Source organism: Colletotrichum gloeosporioides (assembly GCF_011800055.1).
Source record: "Colletotrichum gloeosporioides strain Lc1 chromosome Unknown consensus_91, whole genome shotgun sequence".
NCBI lineage: Eukaryota > Fungi > Ascomycota > Sordariomycetes > Glomerellales > Glomerellaceae > Colletotrichum > Colletotrichum gloeosporioides.
Genome location: NW_025544736.1, coordinates 314,859 through 332,856, shown reverse-complemented (window position 1 = coordinate 332,856; position 17,998 = coordinate 314,859). Strand labels below are relative to the sequence as shown.

General features: G+C 50.6%; 4 protein-coding genes and 2 pseudogenes across 6 annotated transcripts; 4 read left to right on the top strand and 2 right to left on the bottom strand.

The window, feature by feature from the left end:
* Positions 1–571: 571 nt before the first annotated feature.
* On the top strand, positions 572–3,249 carry GCG54_00008254 (annotated as a pseudogene). Its single transcript has 5 exons — positions 572–888; positions 957–1,166; positions 1,224–1,426; positions 1,482–2,462; positions 2,517–3,249. Coding segments are annotated over exons 1-5 (2,444 nt in total).
* A 641-nt stretch (positions 3,250–3,890) lies between these two features.
* Positions 3,891–4,547, top strand: GCG54_00008253 (uncharacterized protein; the record flags this gene model as incomplete). The annotated part of the gene is made up of 2 exons (XM_045408222.1): positions 3,891–4,216; positions 4,271–4,547. 2 exons carry the CDS (start codon positions 3,891–3,893, stop codon positions 4,545–4,547), a joined length of 603 nt encoding a protein of 200 aa, XP_045257956.1.
* Positions 4,548–5,432: 885 nt separating this feature from the next.
* GCG54_00008252 (uncharacterized protein) lies at positions 5,433–6,515 on the top strand (the record flags this gene model as incomplete). The annotated part of the gene is made up of 1 exon (XM_045408221.1): positions 5,433–6,515. The coding sequence occupies one exon, from the start codon at positions 5,433–5,435 to the stop codon at positions 6,513–6,515; it is 1,083 nt and encodes a 360-aa protein (XP_045257955.1).
* Positions 6,516–6,925: 410 nt separating this feature from the next.
* GCG54_00008251 (uncharacterized protein) lies at positions 6,926–8,119 on the bottom strand (the record flags this gene model as incomplete). The annotated part of the gene is made up of 1 exon (XM_045408220.1): positions 6,926–8,119. The coding sequence occupies one exon, from the start codon at positions 8,117–8,119 to the stop codon at positions 6,926–6,928; it is 1,194 nt and encodes a 397-aa protein (XP_045257954.1).
* Positions 8,120–8,997: 878 nt separating this feature from the next.
* On the top strand, positions 8,998–10,707 carry GCG54_00008250 (Heterokaryon incompatibility protein 6; the record flags this gene model as incomplete). Its single annotated transcript, XM_045408219.1, has 1 exon — positions 8,998–10,707. One exon carries the CDS (start codon positions 8,998–9,000, stop codon positions 10,705–10,707), a length of 1,710 nt encoding a protein of 569 aa, XP_045257953.1.
* A 3,056-nt stretch (positions 10,708–13,763) lies between these two features.
* Positions 13,764–15,206, bottom strand: GCG54_00008249 (annotated as a pseudogene). Its single transcript has 3 exons — positions 15,028–15,206; positions 14,388–14,823; positions 13,764–14,329 (listed from the first exon to the last, which is right to left on the bottom strand). Coding segments are annotated over exons 1-3 (1,181 nt in total).
* Positions 15,207–17,998: the final 2,792 nt, after the last annotated feature.

Genomic DNA, 17,998 nt, shown 5'->3' with positions numbered 1-17,998 from the left:
GCTTCGATCAACCTTTTTCCGTATCTATATTATATGAGCAACGCTTATGCACCTGAGGAAATGGAAGTTCGTAACCATATGTGAGACATAGGTCTGCAGCTGGAAACGGCAGCTAAAACCAACTCAACTGACATCGTTGGGCAGCATCAAGACTGGATCGGTACACAACTGAACGCGGAAGAATAGCGGCAAGGACGAGGTAAGTTCAATGCACAACAAACAGGCTGCCTTTTTGTATCTAGTTTGACTGGGGCTGGCGGGTTTGGGTCCCGCTGTAATGCAGGTGTTGGCGAACACAGATACAAGGTCCCATGCAGGCAGGCCTTACGATCAGGCTGAGGACTACGGCCAAGACCCCGCGCGCAAAGCTGACGACCCGGATTGACGATCAAACGAGCACTTCACACCCACATTCGATAAATTTCCGAACCGAATTGCTATTTGAGAGTTGTGAGTACGTGTGCCCATGTATGATTGTCATTGGCGGCTAACTGGTACATTCGCCGCAGAAGAGGTGATCACGATATGACATTGTCAAGCAAAAACCCTTGACTACCCCGCATGATTCAGCATGTCGCCGTCGTCGGACCTGGTGCAGGAATCGAAGCTCGAAACAACGTTCTCCCCGGCCTATACCCAACATACATTTTACAAGCGTGGGACATCCGGACGCGAATGGAAAATACAAATACAGGAAAGATGGACGCCAAAGAGACGGTTAGGTCAAGATGCCTATGGCACAGTGTGGCTGGAAACTTGCGATCGACCCGCTAGACAACAAGCCCTACTGTCAGAGCAGTCAAGGAAATACCGATTGACTCAACTATGACGGAGAAAGTGGACTACTATCGGGAACTCGAAGCTGTCATGAAGTTCTCACAGGAGCGGGTAGGCAGTATTCGTGCCGATAGCGGAGTGCTAAGATCAGTCCGAGCAGTGCTGATGTTCATCGACAGTACACGCCATCATTCGTCCAGTCCTATGGATGGTTCGAGAGTTCGGAGGCTATCTTCATCGCTATGGAGTATGTGCCGCATGGTGACCTGCAAAACTACCTCTCGAGCCCCATGCCAGAAGATGAGGCGAGGATAATTACCCGCCAACTCGCGGAAGGTCTTCATCATATGCATATGAATGGGTTTACACATAGGGATTTGAAGCCAGGAGTACGTGACTAGTGGTGGTGATTGGTAACGATGAATCGCTGACCAGAAGACTTGCAGAACATTCTGGTGGTGTCTCGAGGTCCCAACTGGCTCGTCCAAATTTCCGACTTTGGCATCAGTGGACGCTTGCGTCCTGATCAATCTACTCTTGGCACCATGCGAAGGGGCACCTTGGGATTTATTGCGCCAGAAATGCTTGGATTCATTGCCGATCGTACCCATCCTTACGCCGTTGACATCTGGTCACTGGGGGCTGTTGTGTTCACGATGGTGACCAATACGCTTTTCATGACCGACTTTGGTTTGCTCCAAAAGTAACTATGTTACAGCTGAATTGCAATTTCCATTATGGGATCTTAGTGCTTGTGGGGTTACGCAATCGCTGGCAAGCTTTCTGCAATCACTTCTATCCCCGTTGCCCAAAGATCGACCGACAATAACGGAAATCATGAGTCATAACTGGCTTCAAAGTTCATCCAACGCTTCAGAAAATAGTTCTTCAGAGGGTGATCCGGAAGATGATTCAAAGGACGATTCAGAGGATGATTCTTCAGAGGATGATTCTTCAAATGATGATACTTCAGAGGGTGGTATTCAGTCTCAAGATGAGGTTGATCCAACAGATAATACTGGATCCGTTGCATCCGCGGCATGGAGCACCGCAATGATCTGCGCGAAAACTGCCAACCAGACACATAAACCGTCTACAATAACAATTACCCGCCAGACACATACACTGTCTGGAGTTCCACCTGACCTTAAGGAAAGCGGTTTAACTGGTGGCATAAGGCTTCTCATGCTCGGCAAGAGAGGAGGAACAGAACCACAAGATCCGCTTCACCAAGCCCGTTTCCTCGTGGACGAGGTTGGCATAATACACAGGACTGAGTACGATATGGCGCATTTTGACGTTTATGGAGAAAAGAAACCGCGACCGGAAGCACGACGTAAATGCCTTCGTTTTGGTCCAGAAGAGATGCATCAGCCGACACCGCGTTCACGCGAACAGAAGACCAAATCAAGGCAAAGAAGAGACAAACCCAAGAAGTCGCCCGATCGTATTTCGTCAAATCAATCGAAATTGACTCTTAATAAACAACGAAATCCCCCGGCTCCTGCCACAACATCAGCAACGTCGAGAAAGCAAAAAGGAAACTGGGCAGGTATTTGGCCTTGGTCGTCAACATCGTCCTTGAGAACGTCGTCTTCAAAGACATCGTCCTCGAAGAAGTCATCTTCCGCCTCAAAAAAGCACACTTCAACCCCCAAAAAGTCAAAGGCAACTACACAAGAGACGTTAATCATGGATTAACCAATTGTGCATGCCGAACCCTACATCAACAAGCCAAGGGAAATTACAACAGTCATCCGCGCACAACCCAATGTGGAGGATATATCAACTGACGAGGCTTTTACGAAAACCGACACGAAGTCAGCTGGCAAGGCAGAGGATCGAGACTGTTTTCAAATGAACAGTGCTAGTGGACAGCGAGTTGTACGATTCGTTGCTACTCAAAGCGACGCGGGGAAGTACCGAATTCCGCCAAAATACGATCTTTCCAGATGGGACCCCAGGAAAACGCCTTTACTATTCCTTTACTGCGTCTTTGACTTGATCTCCATAGGAACTTGGTTCAAAGACACGATCGTGAGTTGCCGGCAGTATGGTCAATCAATCGGCGTCAAGGACATGGCAATGATAAAAAGCCTGGCCATGTTGCTGGAGAAGCTTGACGATAAATTGTCGAAGATTGTACAGTATTTCACCCATCTTCAAAATGCAGATGATAGGGAGACGATCCAAGATCTCACCGACGGTGGTGAAAGACTGGTCATAAAGGTGCAAATGTTTCTCCAAGCGTGGCAGAGCATGATGACACACGAAGACGGATTTGAAGCCAAGGAGTCCTGGGAGGGATATCTTCTGGAGAGCGGGGCGATGAAGCATCTTGGGACTGAGAAACTGCGCTCGAGGGTGGAAACCCTTGAGCAGAGCTTGCGCGTATGGGTTTTACGGTATGATGCATACAGCTCCGAGAGAGTCAAGCATGTCAAAACTAAAAAGCGTGCGGGGCGTATCTAAAGGCCAAATCCACTCCAGTCAGGTCCAACGACACAACAAGTCTTGTTATACCGAGTTTCGTGAGTAGCTATCCTGTCGACTGCTGCATGTTGTGCTCGCGCCCTACCAGACATAAGCGGTCGGCACTTATCGCCACAGTTGGTGACTCAGATGCATTCAGCATGCCGTGGAATTGAAATGCCAAGTGGCCAAAACCATCTCCTTTTTTACAGTTCTTAAGTAGGCCCCAGCGCACAGTTAGGCGAACGCGGAACATCCTTCCAGCTCGGAATGTTGCCTGATGACCGCGCCACGTTGAATTCCGAATTCGGCAAAGCGGCTCCTGAAACCAGCCACACTAGGAGTGTGCCTGACGCTGACAACGCAAAACCGCTGCCCCTCCCCGGTGACGGACGGACTGAAACTTCGTGTCTGACGCGCTAGGAGCGGTGCCACGCTACAGGTGTCCCCAAAACACCATTCGAAGGCAGCAGGATTTCTGGCTACATATTTGGTTGACTCGCTGTGCGCAACAACGTTCGACAGCCTTTGTTCTTTTTTCACCTCACCTCACAAAGAAATCTTCCCTATCACCGGCGCAGCGGTCTTTAGCCCGTATTGTTTCGATTACAACGCGGCGTTGCCCCGTTTCATCTCCGACAATGGAGCCTTCCGTGTCTCTCCGACGACCCACCCCGGGCCCCGCAGACGCCCGAGGCCGGCACTCAGAATGCAAGGCGGCGGATAGCACTCATGCCGGATTCACCGACTTGCCTCCGGAAATCCATCTTCTCATATCGAAGCAGCTCATTTATCCCGATGCGCTCTCCCTCAAGCATACCAGCAGCTACTTTTACTACCTCGTGGACACTGGTGTCCGGTTAAAGGTGGAATGGCTGATGGAACGCCGGATGTTACATCTCGAGTGTCCCAACGATAAGCGATGTGATCTTGGCAGTGATCTACGGTTTTGCAGGGGTAGCGTACCGTATGCAGTCCCTCTCACTCAAAACCTTTCAACATATTGATTAACGATGACCAGACTCTTGATGCAACGGCGGCGAGAACACATGGAGTGCGAGTCGAGACCGGGCTTGGGTTGTCTTGTGTACGGCACGTCGGTTTGCTCTCATCGCAGGAAACTTGGCGCGCGATGTCAGCGCTGGCTTAGACGACGGTTGACGATTGAGCTCTGGTGGGTGTTGATTGCGTTGGTACCGATCATCTTTTGCTGGCTCTGGATGGCTGAGTTTGCGAAATGGGCAGCTGGCTCGTTGTCGAATTCTTCATCGACTTTGACAGAGTCATTGATGAGGTGAGGTGTTATCTTGATTTCGGTCTTTGTATCCAACGAAACCTATTTAAACAACATGCCACATAATGTCTAATTGAGAGGAGAATGCTTAAGTCACTCCCAACAACAAGAGACCGCTAGAATTTCAAAGAAAGTAACCAGAGGAACCTACAGCACCGTGATTCGATGGCAGACTTCAGATCTCATTGATGAAGAAATAAAAAATATTCTTATCTATTCCAAGGATATGACTCACTATTCCATATGGCTTTTGCATATTGGTCGTACCTTCCCCAGTGGTTGCTGACCCTACAGTCTGCCTTCCATTTCCTGGATAGAGCCCAGAGATGTAAATATATCTCATTCGGTAAGTACCTAGCCAGTGGAATCTCGCACTTTTGAACTCGGGAAATCCAACGATAAAAACCTTCTGTTCCAGAATCATAGTCAAATCCTTTGAACATCGAAAACCAGGGCTCTATCTGACTCCCCATCGCATTTCAATACGCAGGGCAGCACTTGCCTTGGGATGTCAGAACATCACACCTTCCAACATTCCAACTCCAGGTATAACCATAAATAAAAGTCTATCCGTTCAATCTTTCCCTTCGCCGTCTTTCCTTCCACTCTCACTCTGAAACACAAAGGAGCGCGCCTCAACAGAAATGATAAACTAGTTTCACATATCTCGCATATAGCACCGCTTCACCATAATATTTGGTTAGGTTCGCACATATCAACTATAGCACTTTCCTCCTCAGCCAGCGTCAAACCTGGCAGTGCCCATTCACAGGGCCATACTCACTCGGCTTCCAAACCGAAGGTATTTGTATCTCCCCTCAGATATCATGCTACGGCTTCTAATCATTCTTTGTAGGACACGTCAGCCGCCCCGTCGAAGGTAGGAGCGATGTCAAAAGGCGGACCTTCTGTTGCGAAGCCCTTGCCCTTTTGGGCAAAGGCCAGTGTCGGAGGCAAGACCACAGAGACATCCCTGCCTGACAAGAAGGTGAAGGGGTACAGTTCTGCTCCTATTCGGAAGACGTTTGTACCTGGCTCCGGCACCCAAATTCGATCGAAATTTGGAGGAACCCAGCAATCCATCAAGCACCAAGCCGGGCAGACCGTCACGACCAGTGAGAAGAGGGCACATAGCCAAATCAGTGGCGAGCGTAACAAGACGTCAAACAGCTCTTCTGCAGATGGAACACCAAAGCTTAAGAAGAAGAGACTGGAAGACCCTAGGAAGTTCATCACCCCAGCAGTGTCCAAACCATCGCAGGCACAACCATTGGGTACTATGCCTCACTTCAACACGGCCACGCAGCTTGCAGAGTTCATTTTCAAGTCCGACGCCGAGAATGGGGTGCTGCCTCGACACGTCAAGCTTCGAGTTTCCAGCATATTAACGGTCCCGGGTGTCACCATGGACGTTTACCTGAATCGTCTTGCTTCCTCCCCCGAGTTCAAAACTGTCACACAAAAGGCCTTGAAGATCTTCAGGGGACAACTGCCCATCGATGAGATTACTGTTATGGCATTCATCATTGCGAATCCCAAGAGACTCAACAAACGCCGGGACGGCTGCCCCGAGGCAGACATCTGGTACAAAGCACAGCTTCAGATGGGTTTGGAAGCGAATGAGATCCGTTCATGGGAGAACAACCCCATTTTCAGAGCGTACCGCCGTGTCCTTCGGTACTTGCAGCAATGCGGCACTGGTCGTCTTCGCTTTGAGTCAGAGTTAGGACTTGGTCTTCTCCAAGACGCGCGGGAGATCAGCCGAATGCCCACGAAGAACGCATGCGAGACAACAGAGATGACCACGGATTCGGCAGAGAAGCAAATCCGAGAACCTCCGCTGGGATTCCCCGGAACATCAGACAGCCGTGTTGAGGTGTCCGAGTCTATCAAAGACCAGGCTGATCTAGGAGCTAAGGTTGATAAGGCAGTGACTCATGACATTCAGTCTCGCATTCAGGAACCTCTATGATGGCCGCAAGTTTGATGCACTAAGTCCAGATCAGAAGGATATCGTGCGATGAAGGATCTCAGGGCAAAGCCTAGGGGACGCCACAGAGTCGTGCACTCGCAAAGCGAAGATGCAATCACCAAAAAGTCAAGATTGACTGGGTGAGTAGGAAGTGAAAAAGTGCTTCGGGTTTCTTTCTCGTCGCCGGGCGCAATATTTTGGAGTGGAACAACACTAGAAGTGGTCATCATCATCAAGAAGAGATAGAGCAGAGACGCAAGAGATATTTAGGACTTTAGCCCGTCCAATGAATAAGTCGCATCTAATCATCGTGTGTAATGTAGTGTCTAACCTAAATGAAGCCCACGTACAACTACTTGTGACCATCATGTAGGTCGAAAACCCATGACCATGACTCTACAAATCACATCTCAAGACGCATTATCCTGGATCATAGGCTGTAACGGACCCAGTCGGCCTCCCTGGTTTTCAACCTCCCGCATCACCTCTTCAGCTCGAGCCAAGTCGCGTGTGTCCAGTAGCCTCAGCCAGTAGGAGAAGTAAGACCCCAGACCCGTGACACGACCATGACCAGGAGGGCTGGCCAAACCAAGCTCTGCGAGCCGATGCCGGTCCCAGATGGCAAACCCCAAAGCCCTGTAAGGCTCAAAGCCCGCGTACTTGATCGGCGAGTGAGCGCCCCGACTCATACTGTCCACAATCCAGAGGCCGTCGGCTGGTAGCACTAGCGACGATCTTCTCATGGCAGCAGTTGTTGGTACCCGCCTTGATGAAGGTTGGACATCCTTCGCAGGCCAAGTCAGCTGGGGCAGTCGATGTGTCTCAGACCCCGAGCTATTTCTTCTGCGAGTCTTGAAATGCCGAACGTACTCAATCGCTGTCATGACTTCGTGGTAAGCGACCTTGAGGTTACTGTTGCTGCTGTCGTAGAAACTCTGGATGTCGAAGTCGTTCGCGTGATTGCTTACCCCATGAGTGTCCCGGATTCGCGACGTAGTTACCGCCAACTTCAGTTCGAATATGAGCTGCAACCGCCAAAATGCGCGAAGAACCCGTTGCTCTTCCACCCATGATGGCTGCCGCGCCCCTTCGTCTTCCGGGGCCCACTCCAGCCGTCCCCTTGCCTTCGCATCAATCAGCTGTTGTAGGTGATGATCAATGCATGACCTAGTCAAGCAGTGAACCTGAGATGCTGTCGATAGCACGGTGCGTAAGACGCCGATGGAGGGGATTTTCGAGGCGTTCCGGCTTGCGAACTCGTAGCCCGTTTCCTCACTTTTCCCGAGCACAATCCCAGCCTCCCGGTCTTTGATCTTCCGCATGATCTCGTCCAAGCCGGTCTCCTCATGGGCGCCGGCGCGAAGCTGTATCACAAACCGAATGATATCCTGTGTCTGCGGCGTGATCGTACTCTCTGAGATAGACTGCCAGAATATCTCGGCGCTGTATTGATTGAACACGCGGTATGAGGCGGGTGAGGAGGTGATGACATTCCACAGGCAGTGCACATCATCTACGCGTGCGAGGATTTGCAGCAACACCTCCGTGGGGAGATTCTCCAGCTGCGAAGTGGATTCGGCCTCATGGAGTTTCCTGTCTGTCATCTTTTCTTGACGATTTTCTGTGATGAAATGAAACTGGCTGAAAGTAGAGGTTGCGTGAAGGCGTTGAGAAACGGTGGTTGTTGGACCCCGCATTCAACCCCGAACTAGGTACCTCGGATTCCGAGCCGTTTCCTGCAAAAGGCAAGGTTCCCTTAACTACCGTCGATCAATTCCAGGTCTTGACGTCAAGCATTTTGGAAGTTTATCCTTTATCAGACCCAATAATTAGATCTCAATTCCCACAGCACCCACATTGCCTCATTACTAGGCCCTCGTATGTCCCGTAATTGCCTAGTTCGCTCTGATAGAGCCCGGCACCTCACACATTTCAAAGTGATTAAACAGGGGCCTAGAGCGGATCATCATGCGATTTCAATGACAGTACGAGACAGCGAGGAACCTGTATTATCAGAAACCAACCTGCCATGATATCCTCTTTTCTTACTCTAGCACCCAGCCCATCTACAGTAGAAGCTACAATAGGGGATAATGACAACGGGTTTTTGTACCAAAGCCCTTGTTTTGTGGCGCAGTTGGGTATCCTGACCTCTACTTGTAACAAATACCTAGCAGCTATATCTTCTACAACATGCGGTGATGATCCAATGACATCGAGACACGGCACCTGAGCTTGAACTATGTGACATCGCATGGATTCAGCTCCAAGTGCCAAGTGCACCGAGAGTCTCTTCCCATAATAAGCTTCTCTCCGCCGAGAAGTAGTGTACCGTTCTGTAAAGCCTCCCACACACATCAGCACTTTGGTAGGCTCTTGTGTCTCATGCTTTCACCACTGGTCCCATCATCATTTCAACAAGCGCCAGACATTTTAACGAACGGAGGCATTCGTGGTTCAAAGCATCACCCCAAAGCTTTCAATGGATTCAACAGCCGGTTTTCGGATTCTCGACCTGCTGCCAGCAAACTACGATGATGACTTGTGCTGCAACATCCGCAACGTGGAGCTCGGAACTTGTGAGCCATACGAGGCCCTGTCGTACGTCTGGGGAGACCAGTTGAACTTGGAGCCAATCCGGGTAGCAGACGCAACAGTCAAAATCACAAAGAGCCTCCAGGCCGCCCTCAGACGCCTTCGACAGCCCAGTGCGATACGGCCCATCTGGGTCGATCAGCTATGCATTAATCAGTTGGATTCGCGTGATAAGACGCGACAGGTCTCCATAATGCGTCAAATCTACAAGAACTGCTCGAGATGTCTGATCTGGCTCGGCGAACTTCCTGATACGCTCGCTGTTAGCGATGCAGAGGGAACATTCGACTTCATTTGCATGTGCGCGGGGCAGTGGCGTGACTCGGAGTTCATCCCTCCGGGCCTTTCGACTCCTGATCGATTAGCAAGGGCCCATGACGCCTTCAAGGCTCTGGTCCTGGATGGAAACCCTTGGTGGTCGCGGATATGGACGGTCCAGGAGGTCGTGCTCCCATCTAACGCTTTGGTCCTATGGGGCCCGCTGTGTCTGCCCTGGATCACGTTCAAGCAGGCGGCAAGGAGGCTGTGCTCAGCGCGCTTTCCACGCTTGCATTTCTCTATCCTGGATACATTCCGCGACATCGTCAACAACTTTACAGGGCCAGTTCGAGGACTAGAGATTGCGGAGGCCGGGGAGAGCCCGCTGAATATACTCCAGCGATGGCGATACCGAAAGGCAACGGACCCGAGGGACAAAGCTTTTGCACTGATGGGCGTGTTTTCACACACACCTATCCCCGGTGTGCAAATCTGCGACTACGACATGTCCGTCGTCAATCTATACAAGAAGGTTACCACGGGGCTGATACAGAGTGAGAAAGGTCTCAGACCACTTGTCGGCCTGCGGCCGAACAGCATCCCATATCTCCCTTCATGCGCGATTGACCTGTCACAAACACCTTGTGACAACACCCCCCATTGGTGGTGGAACCACTCCCACCGGTACCAGAAGTTTGCGGCTGATTGTGGGGAGGATCTACAGTTCACGTCGCCATTGCATGAAGGCAGCCTGCTCTCTTTAAGGGGCATATTGGCAGACACGGTACAAAACTTCGGAAGCCCACTTAGAGGAGATGACCCGGAGAGCGTTTCGAACGAGCAAATCATCGAATCCACGAAGATCTGGCAGCAGCTAATGGAACGATCGCTGGGGTACCGGAGGTATCCCAGTGGTGAGACTCCAGCTGATGTATTTTGGCGAACCATGATGGGAGACCTTCTCATGCAAGAGTTACCGCTGCGGAGGGCTAATGACAATGACGCTCGCACAGCTGCTTTGCAATTTCATGGAGGCAGTCCCTTGAACAAACTCATCTGCGACTCCGTGCGCATGATGATAGTTGGTCAGACCTTCTTTGTCACGGAGAGAGGATATGTTGGTGTCGGTCCATCGAATTCAGTCGAAGGGGACGAGGTCTGGGTACTTTCGGGCGGCAAGGTGCCGTTCATTCTGCGGCCATCAACGGGCGATAAAAGCCCTCGAAGTAGTGCGACTCCCGTGTTCTCCCTGATAGGTGATGCTTTCGTGTATGGCATTATGGATGGGGAGGCAATGGCGTTGCGCAAGAGCGGGCCGCAGGCTGTGTATCTAAACTGATTTGCGTGGAGTTCATGGCTTGCACTGCAGTGTTCTTCAAGAGTTTCCCGGCGTGCGATCCTCCTTTTTCAGCCTCACCCTTCTTATGTTGGAAAAGCTTTTGATGGATGATCTTGACGGCCAGCGATATATACGACCAACCGGGGAAGAAATTCAAAAGATGAAGTATTTAAGGCCTGTCGGTGACCATGGGATTGTGCTGATGGTACCTAGTGAAGAAGATCACGCGGGGCAAAGGGCGCAGAATAACATGTCTGTTGAGAGTATAAGAGACGTATATGCGTTGCGCTGATCTTGTAAGATAGCTTGTGTGGAACAAAAGTGGCAGAACTGTTAGTTTCGTTGTATACAGGAGTGTCCAACCAGTTGGGCTGCTGGCTAGCGAAAGTATATAGTGCAGACCAAGGGATGATGAAGGATAGTGGCTTTGTCATTGCTGAAGCTCTTGCTTTGTGGTGTGTTCAGTTGCCCTGACGTGCTCGTAACACAGGATAACTCCGTTAATGGAGATTGTATATTTGATTGCGACCAGGCACAAAAGAAAATTCCACCGGATTACTTGCACTGAGGCACCTAGACATCTGATCTGACTCGGAATGCACCTAACATGTTGAACCTTAGCACTAAAGCGAGGTGAAAGCCGACAAATCATTAATTCCGCGCAAAATATTATACTTAGTCGTTTGAACTTTCAGCTCGAGACGTTCTCTAAATTACTGAAAACCTTGGACGGTAACCTTCTTCAACCAAATGCTCATCGTATGTAACGGGTTTTGCTTGTTTGCATAGCCACCTCTATCACATACTTAGGTTTCTTATTTCTTATGTTTCTTCAGTTTTCCGCTGTCATAAACTGACTCGGGAGCTGCAAACCTTCTTGGGTACGGATGAGTGTCGCCGAAACAGAACTCAAGCTCGATAGTAGATACGTTCAATTAAGTTGCCAGTGCTTCAAGTTCTAAATATCACGGCCAATTAGCAGATGCATTAACCATAATAGATATCGCGTTGACATGACGCGCTCCATTATTCGGACCAAAATATTCCACAGCAATTCCACTACATCAGACTTGAACACACATCCAGCGAAAGATGTTTCAGTGGAAGAACTAAGGCGGTGATGCACAACCTATGCTTCAGATATGACCTTTTAACTCCCGTATGCATCTCCCTACGCCTGAGTCATCGTGAAATGTGGATCCTGAGCAGCATCATTCCGGGAGAATCAAGTTAACCCTTACTATGTAGGCAAAAGAAGATTGGCTTAGAGCTGCGGCTGTTGGGTAACTAAGGCCAGCCCTAGTTTTGTTGCAATGTTTCATGGTTTAGAATGTACTTATGGCCAATATTCCCTACGCATTTGCATCCTGCTTTACATGACAGGTGACGATGAAATTTGTTTCGGGGCTGACGTTTTCAACCTCAGGTAGTGCATGGTCCTTTCCGTAAAAGGATATGTAAGCGCCGCGCTTGAAAGACTGAGTGGGATCCTCGGGTAATTCGGGTGTTCAGTATGGCGCGACAAACTAGCCACAGAGATGGCCAACATTTCGGTTAGTGCTCTCCTTTTCCGCAGCTAAGCCACAGTCATAGTCCGAGGGGCTCGGACTCGGACAATAATACGAGATGTACGAATCTTTCGGCTTGCCCAAGTCGATGGCTTTCAATGATTTGAGAAATATTATTATTGATTACGCTATATACAAACGCTGCAGTAGCTTCTTCAACATTGTTTCTGTTGTTGTTCCCTTGCTGTCATGCGCTAGACTGTCGGGGCATCTCCCGGGAGCCTCGTCCTCCCAAACATCGACGACCCATACTGACGACATGGGCCTTGTGCAAAATCTTCACGCTCATTGGACCTCATTGAGACAGAGCGACGTGATTGGCGGAGCCAAAACGAATAATCAGGACAGTGCTGGGCGCCGCGGAAGCCCGGAGAATGGTTGAAGAAGCAGCAAATGTCTGGCTTGTCGCTCCGTGGGATTCCTAGCTTTGCTCTCCTAACCCTCTGTGCCTGAAGCCTCACAGCAGTATCATGCGTTGGTCTTCACTACGGCTTGAAAGCGTTGGAACACGTACTGGCGAGGGCCTGTTCGAGTTAAGTATCGCCAGCCGCGCCCCCCTTGACAACATGATCGAGCCCAGGGGTTAAGATCTCTGGCATTCTACATACTACCTGTTGCTGATTATTCTTTGCCACGTCCACAGATAATGTTCTGAAGCCTGCGAGGCTCTTCATTCGGCCAAATGCCCCTTGCGGCCGTGTCTTGTCTTCAGTTCCTCGGGGATGTTGACAACGCAGCGATCTCGCGCCTCCCGTTCGAAATAGTCCGAATCTTTGTCAACGACCGAAACCACTTGAGCTTGCAGCGACTACCTCCTATGCCTACCGTGTGGCTCTAAACGACGACCTCGAATCACAGACGGGGAAAAGTTCGACACCGCTAGCCGTTGGTATCCAGACAGCCGAGCTACAGAGCTTTAGGGGAGTTGAGAAGACCAGGGGATTGCTGGTTATGCTTTCTCTAGAAAGTCTCCCAGGAACCTGTCAAAAGGACGACAACAACAAAACTGTCATCGGTCGCGTTTGATCCATCGATAACATCGAGCAAAGCAAAACCACAAAAGACCCTGACCCATGTTGAAGAGCGCCTTGCAACTCTTGCTGCAATCGACTCCCACTTTCCGGACCTTGCTTGAACACGGCTGGCAACCTTACTCGTTACAACATGCTCCCCTCAGCCTTTGTCGCTCGTCGAATCGTTGAAGTTACCTTCAATGCATTCTCGGCGCAGGCGACCCGAATACCGAATATTTAGACAAGGAAAGAGGTGGCTGTCAACCCGGAGGCCGCGCTTCCCGCGGACCAAGTGGGCAGACAAAAGAAGCACCAATTGCTGCGACGTTCGGAGATTTTCCACGCGGCATCGTGGTATCCACATCCCAATTGTGGTAGGGCAATTCACAAGTGGCAGATCGTGGATCACGTAGGGCTGGCAATCTAGACGATGCTTTTGCCGCACGTGGTAGGTTTCCCCAAGGAGAGGCTGATATCACGAACAGATGTCGCTGAATTCCATCGTCGGGTCCCTAACCCACGGCCTGTGCTCGTCGTCCAACGACCCGTACGTCTTTCCGTACAGATTATTCGACCAAGCATCTAGCCACCACTGACTAGGTAGCTGCTTGAGCAGCATGCAGAAGTACAAGAAGATCACCAACGCCTTTTGTCTGGAATCCCTCAGCAACGGCAGAAAGTCATCGGCAACCATCGCAATCCAGACGAACACATCTGTGATGTCCTGTGGCTCCGTGCACTCGTAAAACGCTCCGTACGACTTGTAAAGCTCGTTGATAGCATGGTTGTAAATAGCAAGTAATCCATCGTCTCGCTCGGAAGCGTTGATGTTTGCCTCGAGGTCTCCGAGGTGCGTATGATGATACGGCCTCTCGCGCGTCTGGAAGTGCGCTAGAGTACGCGTGATAATGGGCGAGATCAGGGGGTTGTCGTTCGGCTCTCCAACCAGATACCTGGTCCCGCAAAACAGTACGATCCAATCTGGTGACTGTTCAGTGCCAGCCAGCGGAGCGTCACTATGATATTGCGAGTTGGCTAGTACTAGATATCAAATCACGTGTCAACATACTTTCTTTACAGCTCGTGAAAGATTGCTCACCGATGTAAATGGTTAAGACAGAGAAGATGAACAACTGTGCCTTGTTGCTCTCTTGGACTTCCTGCATTAGTCCAACTGCTCCTCTAGACGACATCTCGTGATGCATCATGGATTTTTCCAACAGGTGATCCTTTCTGTCTGGGCAGAGGTGCGCGAGGTGTAGAGCTGAAACGGAGAGAATACTCCGCATAACATATTCGCACTCGATTCCGAGCTTGACGACATTTAAACGCCAAAACTCGCGCATCAGAGAGTTTTCTGATAAAGTGTAGGCCGTGAAGTTGCAGTAATGATGCAAAAGCTCAAGGTCGAGAAAGTTCAACCCTCCCGGGTGCTCCGCCAACGAGAACGTTGGATCTCGTGACGAAGATGATAAGAAGCCACAGGCGACTCCATGCTTGATACAGTTCTTGCACGCTGGCCTCTGTTCGTCACACTATCGTTGCTTTGTTAGTCGCTGTTTGGCTGCTGACGATGATACAGAGGCGTTCATCCCGTCAGCCTGCTAGCCGCCGTTGGATATTAGGGGCACGGGCATGATGGATTACGGGAGTTAGATGATAGAGCTCCAGGGTGCCAGGCTACCTGGTGAAAGCCACCCCGATGGTTGTCGCGGTATCATGAGATATTGTGTACTCACCTTGATTTTCCTTGACTTGCAGGTTTTACAACCAGTTCGAGTCTTCGGATGCGATCGTCGAGAGAGATTCGACTGCATATTCGCGAGCTTCGTACTCGGAAGCTGCCAGGGAGTGGCTGGGCGGTGACGCGTAGAGCCTCGAGACAGTAAGCAGAACCGCACAGGATTGTGGTTGGCATCTCGGCAGTGATAACCGTCTTCATAGAACAATCACCGAACCACAACCTCAAGAATGCGAAGTCGTTCTCGGGTGGTAGCACAGAGGAATACAAAGGGCGATTAATAGAGGGGGACGCATAACCCACACCACGTCCGCGGAGCCCATCGTATATCGGTCGTATTCGCACTTCCTCGGGTGTTCTAAGGGGCTAAGTGTACGGACTAATTCAATTGGGCCGCCCGGCGCCACACTTGTCTTGTACACGACAACCGCTGACGTCCGCTGAGTCATACGTAACCCTGTATAAAAATTACCAAAAAAAAAAAAAAAAACCAGGACCAAGCAGGATGCTTTTCTTCAGTAATATTGGGACTGTGATTCTGGGGTTGGCGATATCTGACGGCCGCCGACTACGACACAGTTGATCCTGAAGCCCCCACTCAAACTCGAACATGGCATATGCCATAGTGACGATACCCGTTGTCGGGGCAGACTTGTCTGACAGGTAGAGCTTTGAAACCTAGCTACCATACCCATCCAACCAGATCATGGCGTACGTACCCGTTAAGCTACGCCTGAGCAGGGTCTATTCGTGTTAGGTCGGCTCGACTATCCGATCACACCACCAGCTCCCAGCAGGCAAACCTCAATGCACCAACACATCTCCCGCATCCATGATCCAACTAACAAGGCCGTGTTGTAAATCCCTGCAGTTCCCCAGACGTTCGCAGATTTCTCTACAAAGAGAGAAGCACGCGTACGATGGTCTCGGCTTGCGTATGGACCCAGTTTCCATCCACTTTCCCACGGACCACAATGAATTTGTCTCCAGGGGTGGCTATGGCCATTATTCTGGACAGCCGGGCCACATGAATCTCATATGCTAAACGCCGACAAGACTATTGGGGTGCGTCTAGCCCTTTGAGGTAATTGCTTGGACATACTCTAGCAATATTGGAAGGTCGCTGATAGGTCGCTACAGGTGTATCGTTGATATCCAGCCGCACCTACGAGTCATGGCCCTGCGTGGGCGGGGGCCCATACCGTCCCGTAATCGACGTCTAACCACGCAAAAGGTGTCTGTCCTCATCTGGTGGCCCCATGCGGCAGCTGAGCCGCCCGCACGTTTGCTGCACGGCCACGTTTTATATCTGCCCACCCTGCTCAAGGCCGACCACGAGCCACTGACATAACCTAACTCCCCGAAGGGTTGTAGCGGGTAAAAAAGCTTATCCGCCAATTGTGTAAACGGCGAGACCCTTTTGTTGTCATGTCAACTGACATTGGAGGAAGGCAACAGACCTACATATTTAAGCTCCAGGAAAACTTGTCTCAGAACTCGGCCGAGACATCGGGGTAGTTCTTGCGAGTGATTAAAGACGATTCTTTCCAAACAATTAGAGGCATGCTTAATCTTCCTGTGGCGTGAACTGATGTTGGGTTTGCGTATCCTTTGGATGGAAGCTGAAAACAACAATCGGCGATCACGACTACCGTGCCCCCCAAGCTAGTGTCGACAAGTGCTTCGGCTACGGGAACTATCCCAATGGGGACTATACAAAAGGGGAATGTCCCAAAAGATGAGGGAGCGGGCGGTTCGTTGTGGGGCGCGTTGTCCGCCAAGATGCGCATTGCTTAGTTTGATGTTGTAGTTCGTGGCTAGCGTGACGTTGAAACCCTGAGAGTCCGGGAGGAGTCCGGTCCGTAGTCCACAGCTCCGGCAATCTCCGGCATAATCCGGACGGGCACCGACCGAAATTACCCACTTTAAACCGGACATCGTCACAAAAACAGGAGCGACGGCTAAACGGCTCTATCAGTTGCCGCTAAAGTCGCCGCGAAGTTTGGCACGATTCAGCCTTCGTATGATTTTGTAACTTGTCGCGGCAGGCAAAAGATTTCTGTATTGATCTAGCCCGGACTTGAACCGGAGACCTTCAGTGAAAGACGCGTAGCTTCTCGATCGTGTGAGGAAAACTCGACATGTTAGACTGACGTGATAACCAACTACACCACCAGACCATATGGTTACTCAATGAAGATGGCAAGTTAGTTGTGTGGTGTTCGTTCCTGTGGATGCCAGCGGATGCCAGCGGATGCCCACAGAAGCGGAGCTGACGATTCTCGGGTGGGAATCGAGCCCTAGCAGTGGAGACCTCCTGGCCTCATCTCACGAGCTGGTTGGCTTGAAGACGCCCGAGGTCCCCGTGGTCACCGAAGAACGTGGCGGACATAGCTCAGTTGGGAGAGCGTCAGACTGAAGTGGGTTTCGATCCTGTAAACTTCAATCATCTAATCTGAAGGTCGTGTGTTCAATCCACACTGGCCGCAATCTTCCCTTTTTGTGTCTATGGATGAGGTGAGTGAGATTGAACATCATGAATTGTGCTCGCTGTGCTTGTTTTTGTTAGCAGAGGACAAACCCTTCGAATAGAAAAGCTTTTACCATCATTTACGGGCATCTATCCAATCTCCCGAAGAGTCGATAGGCCGCATACGCAGCAAGGAGGGAAGTAGCCCAACAAACACGATAATTTCGAGACCCAATATGTGAGGTAGAGCTTCGGCGTGCGTTATGCGCCGACACAGAACAAAAGTTCCAGCACACGTATCTATCCACCAATGTCCTTCCGCCAAGAACGAGGTACGATGCGCCTCGGAATCCCTACTCCGTCCTTTTCATGTAACGAATGGACATTGAGCCGAGAATACGAGACTCACGGAGGCTTCGGCGGTGGAAGTTCCAAGCAGGTGGCTGGCGTCTTCTCCCCTGTCAGATCATCATTGCATTCAAGGCTGATCAGGAGTCCC